This window comes from Salvelinus alpinus, chromosome 8 (assembly GCF_045679555.1).
Source record: "Salvelinus alpinus chromosome 8, SLU_Salpinus.1, whole genome shotgun sequence".
In the NCBI taxonomy this organism is placed as follows: domain Eukaryota; kingdom Metazoa; phylum Chordata; class Actinopteri; order Salmoniformes; family Salmonidae; genus Salvelinus; species Salvelinus alpinus.
This window is the reverse complement of record NC_092093.1, coordinates 50,444,286-50,455,048: the sequence shown is the minus strand read 5'-3', so window position 1 is coordinate 50,455,048 and position 10,763 is coordinate 50,444,286. Positions and strand designations below refer to the sequence as shown.

The following is a 10,763-nucleotide window of genomic DNA, read 5'->3' as shown; positions in this document are numbered from 1 at the left end:
ACCTCTCTCTCTCCATCTCTCTTTTACTCTCCTTCTCTCTCTCTCTCTCTCTCTCTCTCTCTGACTCTGTGCTGAAACATGGAGAATACTCAACCGACAAGGTTCTTAGTGATTTAAAAAATAAATAATTGTATTTGAGGGTAATGGGGATAGGTGCAATTTGAAACGTTGAATGATCAGCATTCAATATTATACCGTAATACATTCTCTTTCTAGTATGTGTTAAAAGCACAATATAATAGTATATTTTCTTCTTCTTCTGTGATTTTGAGTTCTACGCCCATTTATATCACCAGTACTTGTAGAGATGGTAATGAGTGGAGGTAGGTCCTCCTCGACACCGACACCTCGGGTCTAATTGAAGTTATCGCCGTTAAGGCGTCCGCATGCTTCCCCATCCGGAACAGTTTGTGTATATTATGACGTTTTTGTAAAAAAAAAAAGAAAAAGTAATCTACGTCCCACAATGGTTATTGGTCAACAGTAGAGATTCTTCAATGAAGTGTTTACTAATATATATATATATATAGTGCACTACTGTTGACCAGAGCCCTATGGCACCCTATTCCCTATATATAGTGCACTACTGTTGACCAGAGCCCTATGGCACCCTATTCCCTATATATAGTGCACTACTGTTGACCAGAGCCCTATGGCACCCTATTCCCTATATATAGTGCACTACTGTTGACCAGAGCCCTATGGCACCCTATTCCCTATATATAGTGCACTACTGTTGACCAGAGCCCTATGGCACCCTATTCCCTATATATAGTGCACTACTGTTGACCAGAGCCCTATGGCACCCTATTCCCTATATATAGTGCACTACTGTTGACCAGAGCCCTATGGCACCCTATTCCCTATATATAGTGCACTACTGTTGACCAGAGCCCTATGGCACCCTATTCCCTATATATAGTGCACTACTGTTGACCAGAGCCCTATGGCACCCTATTCCCTATATATAGTGCACTACTGTTGACCAGAGCCCTATGGCACCCTATTCCCTATATATAGTGCACTACTGTGGCGCAGGGCCCTATGGCACCCTATTCCCTATATATAGTGCACTACTGTGGCGCAGGGCCCTATGGCACCCTATTCCCTATATATAGTGCACTACTGTTGACCAGAGCCCTATGGCACCCTATTCCCTATATATAGTGCACTACTGTGGCGCAGGGCCCTATGGCACCCTATTCCCTATATATAGTGCACTACTGTGGCGCAGGGCCCTATGGCACCCTATTCCCTATATATAGTGCACTACTGTGGCGCAGGGCCCTATGGCACCCTATTCCCTATATATAGTGCACTACTGTTGAGCAGGGCCCGTTGCGCTATGAATGAAATAGGATGCTATTTGAGACTCGGCCTCCCAGTCTCCTCTAGTGTTACGTTTCTCACTGCTCCAGATAGAAGTTCCACTAAGGCATAGATCTAGGATCAGTTTAATCCTTAAATCCTAACCTTAGACGTTAGAGGGAAGTCTCGGAAACTGACCTGAGATCAGCTTCTAGGGGGCAACTTAATCCTACTCCCCCATCACAGCACCTCACTGACTGTCATTGAATTAGCTTCTGTACCTACTGAGACCTTGACGTGGCAATAGTCTGTTCACTCTCTGTCCCCTATCGCTCTGAGTATTGTTCCCCCGGACCGCTGCAGAGCGTGGACAGAGGTTGAATTGCATTGTGGTCCTTGGTGAGTGAACGGGGGGGGCCTGTGATTGGTTCTGTCAGCGAGGTTTTTAAAGCTGGGCACGGCGTTGGGTACTGGATCTGTGTGGGAAAAGAACAGACTCGTACAGTAAACCATCTCTCTTCTCTTGTCTCTCTCTCTCTCCTCTGTGGGTGTGTGACCTGTGTCTCTCTCTCTCTCTCGCTCTCTCTCTCTCTGTGGGTGTGTGACCTGTGTATCTCTCTCTGTGGGTGTGTGACCTGTGTCTCTCTCTCTCTCTCTCTCTGTGGGGGTGTGACCTGTGTATCTCTCTCTGTGGGTGTGTGATCTGTGTCTCTCTCTCTGTGGGTGTGTGATCTGTGTCTCTCTCTCTGTGGGTGTGTGATCTGTGTATCTCTCTCTGTGGGTGTGTGACCTGTGTCTCTCTCTGTGTATCTCTCTCTGTGGTTGTGTGACCTGTGTCTCTCTCTGTGTATCTCTCTCTGTGGGTGTGGGATCTGTGTCTCTCTCTCTGTGGGTGTGTGATCTGTGTCTCTCTCTCTGTGGGTGTGTGATCTGTGTCTCTCTCTCTGTGGGTGTGTGATCTGTGTCTCTCTCTCTGTGGGTGTGTGATCTGTATATCTCTCTCTGTGGGTGTGTGACCTGTGTCTCTCTCTCTCTCTCTCTCTGTGGGGGTGTGACCTGTGTATCTCTCTCTGTGGGTGTGTGATCTGTGTCTCTCTCTCTGTGGGTGTGTGATCTGTGTCTCTCTCTCTGTGGGTGTGTGATCTGTGTATCTCTCTCTGTGGGTGTGTGACCTGTGTCTCTCTCTGTGTATCTCTCTCTGTGGTTGTGTGACCTGTGTCTCTCTCTGTGTATCTCTCTCTGTGGGTGTGGGATCTGTGTCTCTCTCTCTGTGGGTGTGTGATCTGTGTCTCTCTCTCTGTGGGTGTGTGATCTGTGTCTCTCTCTCTGTGGGTGTGTGATCTGTGTCTCTCTCTCTGTGGGTGTGTGATCTGTATATCTCTCTCTGTGGGTGTGTGACCTGTGTCTCTCTCTCTGTGGGTGTGTGACTGTCTCTCTCTCTCTCTCTCTCTCTCTCTCTCTCTCTCTCTCTCTCTCTCTCTCTCTCTCTCTCTCTCTCTCTCTCTCTCTCTCTCTCTCTCTCTCTCTCTCTCTCTCTCTCTCTCTCTCTCTCTCTCTCTCTCTCTCTCTCTCTGTGGGTGTGATCTGTCTCTCTATCTGTGGGTGTGATCTGTCTCTCTCTCTGTGGGTGTGTGATCTGTATATCTCTCTCTGTGGGTGTGTGATCTGTGTCTCTCTCTGTGGGTGTGTGATCTGTGTCTCTCTCTGTGGGTGTGTGATCTGTGTCTCTCTCTGTGGGTGTGTGATCTGTATATCTCTCTCTGTGGGTGTGTGATCTGTATATCTCTCTCTGTGGGTGTGTGATCTGTGTCTCTCTCTCTGTGGGTGTGTGATCTGTGTCTCTCTCTCTGTGGGTGTGTGATCTGTGTCTCTCTCTCTGTGGGTGTGTGATCTGTGTCTCTCTCTGTGGGTGTGTGATCTGTATATCTCTCTCTGTGGGTGTGTGATCTGTGTCTCTCTCTCTGTGGGTGTGTGATCTGTATATCTCTCTCTGTGGGTGTGTGATCTGTGTCTCTCTCTCTGTGGGTGTGTGATCTGTGTCTCTCTCTCTGTGGGTGTGTGATCTGTGTCTCTCTCTCTGTGGGTGTGTGATCTGTATATCTCTCTCTGTGGGTGTGTGATCTGTATGTCTCTCTCTGTGGGTGTGTGATCTGTATATCTCTCTCTGTGGGTGTGTGATCTGTCTCTCTCTCTGTGGGTGTGTGATCTGTATATCTCTCTCTGTGGGTGTGTGATCTGTGTATATCTCTCTCTGTGGGTGTGTGATCTGTGTCTCTCTCTCTCTGTGGGTGTGTGATCTGTGTCTCTCTCTCTGTGGGTGTGTGATCTGTGTCTCTCTCTCTGTGGGTGTGTGATCTGTGTCTCTCTCTCTGTGGGTGTGTGATCTGTATATCTCTCTCTGTGGGTGTGTGATCTGTCTCTCTCTGTGGGTGTGTGATCTGTCTCTCTCTGTGGGTGTGTGATCTGTATATCTCTCTCTGTGGGTGTGTGATCTGTATATCTCTCTCTGTGGGTGTGTGATCTGTGTCTCTCTCTCTGTGGGTGTGTGATCTGTGTCTCTCTCTCTGTGGGTGTGTGATCTGTGTCTCTCTCTCTGTGGGTGTGTGATCTGTGTCTCTCTCTCTGTGGGTGTGTGATCTGTGTCTCTCTCTCTGTGGGTGTGTGATCTGTATATCTCTCTCTGTGGGTGTGTGATCTGTGTCTCTCTCTCTGTGGGTGTGTGATCTGTATATCTCTCTCTGTGGGTGTGTGATCTGTGTCTCTCTCTCTGTGGGTGTGTGATCTGTGTCTCTCTCTCTGTGGGTGTGTGATCTGTATATCTCTCTCTGTGGGTGTGTGATCTGTATATCTCTCTCTGTGGGTGTGTGATCTGTGTCTCTCTCTCTGTGGGTGTGTGATCTGTGTCTCTCTCTCTGTGGATGTGTGATCTGTATATCTCTCTCTGTGGGTGTGTGATCTGTGTCTCTCTCTGTGGGTGTGTGATCTGTGTCTCTCTCTGTGGGTGTGTGATCTGTGTCTCTCTCTGTGGGTGTGTGATCTGTATATCTCTCTCTGTGGGTGTGTGATCTGTATATCTCTCTCTGTGGGTGTGTGATCTGTGTCTCTCTCTCTGTGGGTGTGTGATCTGTGTCTCTCTCTCTGTGGGTGTGTGATCTGTGTCTCTCTCTCTGTGGGTGTGTGATCTGTGTCTCTCTCTGTGGGTGTGTGATCTGTATATCTCTCTCTGTGGGTGTGTGATCTGTGTCTCTCTCTCTGTGGGTGTGTGATCTGTATATCTCTCTCTGTGGGTGTGTGATCTGTGTCTCTCTCTCTGTGGGTGTGTGATCTGTGTCTCTCTCTCTGTGGGTGTGTGATCTGTGTCTCTCTCTCTGTGGGTGTGTGATCTGTATATCTCTCTCTGTGGGTGTGTGATCTGTATGTCTCTCTCTGTGGGTGTGTGATCTGTATATCTCTCTCTGTGGGTGTGTGATCTGTCTCTCTCTCTGTGGGTGTGTGATCTGTATATCTCTCTCTGTGGGTGTGTGATCTGTGTATATCTCTCTCTGTGGGTGTGTGATCTGTGTCTCTCTCTCTCTGTGGGTGTGTGATCTGTGTCTCTCTCTCTGTGGGTGTGTGATCTGTGTCTCTCTCTCTGTGGGTGTGTGATCTGTGTCTCTCTCTCTGTGGGTGTGTGATCTGTATATCTCTCTCTGTGGGTGTGTGATCTGTCTCTCTCTGTGGGTGTGTGATCTGTCTCTCTCTGTGGGTGTGTGATCTGTATATCTCTCTCTGTGGGTGTGTGATCTGTATATCTCTCTCTGTGGGTGTGTGATCTGTGTCTCTCTCTCTGTGGGTGTGTGATCTGTGTCTCTCTCTCTGTGGGTGTGTGATCTGTGTCTCTCTCTCTGTGGGTGTGTGATCTGTGTCTCTCTCTCTGTGGGTGTGTGATCTGTGTCTCTCTCTCTGTGGGTGTGTGATCTGTATATCTCTCTCTGTGGGTGTGTGATCTGTGTCTCTCTCTCTGTGGGTGTGTGATCTGTATATCTCTCTCTGTGGGTGTGTGATCTGTGTCTCTCTCTCTGTGGGTGTGTGATCTGTGTCTCTCTCTCTGTGGGTGTGTGATCTGTATATCTCTCTCTGTGGGTGTGTGATCTGTATATCTCTCTCTGTGGGTGTGTGATCTGTGTCTCTCTCTCTGTGGGTGTGTGATCTGTGTCTCTCTCTCTGTGGATGTGTGATCTGTATATCTCTCTCTGTGGGTGTGTGACCTGTGTCTCTCTCTCTGTGGGTGTGTGATCTGTGTCTCTCTCTCTGTGGGTGTGTGATCTGTGTCTCTCTCTCTGTGGGTGTGTGATCTGTGTCTCTCTCTCTGTGGGTGTGTGATCTGTATATCTCTCTCTGTGGGTGTGTGACCTGTGTCTCTCTCTCTGTGGGTGTGTGATCTGTGTCTCTCTCTCTGTGGGTGTGTGATCTGTGTCTCTCTCTCTGTGGATGTGTGATCTGTATATCTCTCTCTGTGGGTGTGTGATCTGTGTCTCTCTCCTCGGTGGGTGTGTGATCTGTATCTCTCTCTGTGGGTGTGTGATCTGTCTCTCTCTCTGTGGGTGTGTGATCTGTATATCTCTCTCTGTGGGTGTGTGATCTGTGTCTCTCTCTCTGTGGGTGTGTGATCTGTGTCTCTCTCTCTGTGGGTGTGTGACCTGTGTCTCTCTCTCTGTGGGTGTGTGATCTGTGTCTCTCTCTCTGTGGGTGTGTGATCTGTATATCTCTCTCTGTGGGTGTGTGATCTGTATATCTCTCTCTGTGGGTGTGTGATCTGTGTCTCTCTCTCTGTGGGTGTGTGATCTGTGTCTCTCTCTCTGTGGGTGTGTGATCTGTATATCTCTCTCTGTGGGTGTGTGACCTGTGTCTCTCTCTCTGTGGGTGTGTGATCTGTGTCTCTCTCTCTGTGGGTGTGTGATCTGTGTCTCTCTCTCTGTGGGTGTGTGATCTGTGTCTCTCTCTCTGTGGGTGTGTGACCTGTGTCTCTCTCTCTGTGGGTGTGTGATCTGTGTCTCTCTCTCTGTGGGTGTGTGATCTGTGTGTCTCTCTCTGTGGGTGTGTGATCTGTATATCTCTCTCTGTGGGTGTGTGATCTGTATATCTCTCTCTGTGGGTGTGTGATCTGTATATCTCTCTCTGTGGGTGTGTGATCTGTGTCTCTCTCTCTGTGGGTGTGTGATCTGTGTCTCTCTCTCTGTGGGTGTGTGATCTGTGTCTCTCTCTCTGTGGGTGTGTGATCTGTGTCTCTCTCTCTGTGGGTGTGTGATCTGTGTCTCTCTCTCTGTGGATGTGTGATCTGTATATCTCTCTCTGTGGGTGTGTGATCTGTATATCTCTCTCTGTGGGTGTGTGATCTGTGTCTCTCTCTCTGTGGGTGTGTGATCTGTGTCTCTCTCCTCGGTGGGTGTGTGATCTGTATCTCTCTCTGTGGGTGTGTGATCTGTCTCTCTCTCTGTGGGTGTGTGATCTGTATATCTCTCTCTGTGGGTGTGTGATCTGTGTCTCTCTCTCTGTGGGTGTGTGATCTGTGTCTCTCTCTCTGTGGGTGTGTGACCTGTGTCTCTCTCTCTGTGGGTGTGTGATCTGTGTCTCTCTCTCTGTGGGTGTGTGATCTGTATATCTCTCTCTGTGGGTGTGTGATCTGTATATCTCTCTCTGTGGGTGTGTGATCTGTGTCTCTCTCTCTGTGGGTGTGTGATCTGTGTCTCTCTCTCTGTGGGTGTGTGATCTGTATATCTCTCTCTGTGGGTGTGTGACCTGTGTCTCTCTCTCTGTGGGTGTGTGATCTGTGTCTCTCTCTCTGTGGGTGTGTGATCTGTGTCTCTCTCTCTGTGGGTGTGTGATCTGTGTCTCTCTCTCTGTGGGTGTGTGACCTGTGTCTCTCTCTCTGTGGGTGTGTGATCTGTGTCTCTCTCTCTGTGGGTGTGTGATCTGTGTGTCTCTCTCTGTGGGTGTGTGATCTGTATATCTCTCTCTGTGGGTGTGTGATCTGTATATCTCTCTCTGTGGGTGTGTGATCTGTATATCTCTCTCTGTGGGTGTGTGATCTGTGTCTCTCTCTCTGTGGGTGTGTGATCTGTGTCTCTCTCTCTGTGGGTGTGTGATCTGTGTCTCTCTCTCTGTGGGTGTGTGATCTGTGTCTCTCTCTCTGTGGGTGTGTGATCTGTATATCTCTCTCTGTGGGTGTGTGATCTGTGTCTCTCTCTCTGTGGGTGTGTGATCTGTGTCTCTCTCTCTGTGGGTGTGTGATCTGTATATCTCTCTCTGTGGGTGTGTGATCTGTGTCTCTCTCTCTGTGGGTGTGTGATCTGTGTCTCTCTCTCTGTGGGTGTGTGATCTGTGTCTCTCTCTCTGTGGGTGTGTGATCTGTATATCTCTTTCTGTGGGTGTGTGATCTGTGTCTCTCTCTCTGTGGGTGTGTGATCTGTATATCTCTCTCTGTGGGTGTGTGATCTGTATATCTCTCTCTGTGGGTGTGTTTCTCTCTTTTCTCCTGTTTTCCTCTCTCTCCTTGTCGTTGAATATCTGTCTCTCTCTACATTAAATTCACAGGGAAGCCGTTAATACCCAAACTCACTAAGTTACAGCTCTAGTGACATCACTCTGCCTGTTTTATGAAAGTCAATTCAAAAAGTCTCTCTCTTTCTCTGATCACCATGGGGAGAGAGAGAGGGGGGGCAGAGAGAGAGAGGGTGAGGATCAAAGGGCTTTGGCAGAGACAAACTGCACCAGTAAACTAACCTTCCCCTCTCCCTCTCCCTCTCCCTCCTCCCCTCTCCTCTTCCCCCTCCTTGCTGCAGACCACCAAGGCATTCCTTCCCAAGATGTTGGAGCTGAACCACGGTCACATTGTGACGGTTGCCAGCTCTCTGGGGCTATTCAGCACAGCTGGCGTGGAGGTGAGTTACTACACATGATGGAGACACACTCTCTGCAGTTAGGGATACTATATAGTGGCAGTTGCATCTACAGTATCGCTCTAGTCTACACAACCAGGAACCCAGGTGGAAAACACACACTTTGGACACTCCGTATCCTAGCTAGCACAGTTTGGCGAGCAGATTCAATTACATGCGCAACTGCTCACACACACAGACACACAGACACACAGACAGACACACACACACACACACACACACTGACCCTCACCCTCACTCACACTGACCCTCACACAGGGAGATTTGCCTTTCTCGTAGCATCCCCCCCTCCCACCGCCGGAAAATAAAGTAACAGATGAGCCTGTTACAGGGCCCTCTGTCTGTAGCTGGGGGGGTCTGGGGGGCCTGTTACGGGGCCCTCTGTCTGTAGCTGGGGGGGGTGTGGGGGGCCTGTTACGGGGCCCTCTGTCTGTAGCTGGGGGGTGTGGGCGGGCCCCCATAGGGCCCTTGGCTCTGAGTGAAGAACAAGCTGACAGGTCTCTGCGGGAGAGAGACATCTTCATCAGACTCTTTGTGAAACCATCGCAGCTCTCTCAGTAATCACGTCAATTCACTGTAAATGGAGGTGATTTTGTTTTCGCTTTTTTTTTTTATATATATATTTTTTTTTTACATTTTCTGGTTCTCTTTCATCCAGGCCCCTCACCGTTTTCTTTTTGTGTGTTATCTGAGTCAGTGTTAAAAGGATTTTCTGTGGTCATTTGTCCTGGGGACAATAGGAAGAAGCTGTAGTCGTCACTCTGTGACGTGTTCCAGAGAAGCCTTCTAGAATGGTGTTTAATATTCTAGAACACATGGACTCCCTCTTTTTAATGCGTGGGCTGGCACTCATTCTTAATTATTTAGTTTTTCTACAAAGGGACTGGAACACAGTCCAGGTTCCCGTCCTTAATGATTAAGTCTCTCTTCAAAAGGGACTGGAATAGAGTCCAGGTTCTCATCCTTAATGATTAAGTCTCTCTTCAAAAGGGACTGGAACACAGTCCAGGTTCCCGTCCTTAATGATTAAGTCTCTCTTCAAAAGGGACTGGAATAGAGTCCAGGTTCTCGTCCTTAATGATTAAGTCTCTCTTCAAAAGGGACTGGAACACAGTCCAGGTTCTCATCCTTAATGATTAAGTCTCTCTTCAAAAGGGACTGGAACACAGTCCAGGTTCTCATCCTTAATGATTAAGTCTCTCTTCAAAAGGGACTGGAACACAGTCCAGGTTCTCATCCTTAATGATTAAGTCTCTCTTCAAAAGGGACTGGAACACAGTCCAGGTTCTCATCCTTAATGATTAAGTCTCTCTTCAAAAGGGACTGGAACACAGTCCAGGTTCTCATCCTTAATGATTAAGTCTCTCTTCAAAAGGGACTGGAACACAGTCCAGGTTCTCGTCCTTAATGATTAAGTCTCTCTTCAAAAGGGACTGGAACACAGTCCAGGTTCTCATCCTTAATGATTAAGTCTCTCTTCAAAAGGGACTGGAACACAGTCCAGGTTCTCATCCTTAATGATTAAGTCTCTCTTCAAAAGGGACTGGAACACAGTCCAGGTTCTCATCCTTAATGATTAAGTCTCTCTTCAAAAGGGACTGGAACACAGTCCAGGTTCTCATCCTTAATGATTAAGTCTCTCTTCAAAAGGGACTGGAACACAGTCCAGGTTCTCATCCTTAATGATTAAGTCTCTCTTCAAAAGGGACTGGAACACAGTCCAGGTTCCCGTCCTTAATGATTAAGTCTCTCTTCAAAAGGGACTGGAACACAGTCCAGGTTCTCGTCCTTAATGATTAAGTCTCTCTTCAAAAGGGACTGGAACACAGTCCAGGTTCTCATCCTTAATGATTAAGTCTCTCTTCAAAAGGGACTGGAACACAGTCCAGGTTCTCGTCCTTAATGATTAAGTCTCTCTTCAAAAGGGACTGGAACACAGTCCAGGTTCTCATCCTTAATGATTAAGTCTCTCTTCAAAAGGGACTGGAACACAGTCCAGGTTCTTGCTACCCCTATTATACTTCCTAGAAATGTCTTGAACGTGCTTTTTGTGGCATGGAGGGAGTATTTATTTAGGAGCCATAGTCTGCCAGGCTTGTCATGTGGGCACAGTCACATCTCCCTTATCCTCTCTGTGTTTCTCCACAACGCATCTGTGTTGGCCCAAGCTGTTTTGTTTTTTAAAGGTTAGTTCCTGGGTGAACCACATCAAAACTTCCCAGCCGAGCGCCTGTAGGGCCCATACCCTAACCCAACGCTGGTCTGTCTGATGAAGGGCAAAAGAATGCTAATGAAACTGTAGAAAGGTGGACTGTAGAGATTTGGAGGAGTGGGGAGGGTTTTTGTGGTGTGTTTTCAAATGCCATTATATTTCCTATATAGTGCACTACTTTTCACTAGGGCCTCATAGGGAGTCTAATAAGTAGTGCACTATGTAGGGACTAGGGCACCCTTTTTGGGACGTATCTGTGTAGCTAACAGGAAGTAGAATCCGGCCTGCGAGGGAGACGGTGATCA

General features: G+C 48.1%; 1 protein-coding gene across 1 annotated transcript in view; it reads left to right on the top strand.

The window, feature by feature from the left end:
* Positions 1-10,763, top strand: part of LOC139583250 (retinol dehydrogenase 10-A) — a 32,363-nt gene that overhangs the window by 13,920 nt on the left and 7,680 nt on the right. The window contains exon 3 of the mRNA XM_071414110.1: positions 8,130-8,228. Within this exon, the coding sequence (XP_071270211.1) occupies positions 8,130-8,228 (99 nt within the window). The remainder of the gene's footprint in view (positions 1-8,129; positions 8,229-10,763) is intronic.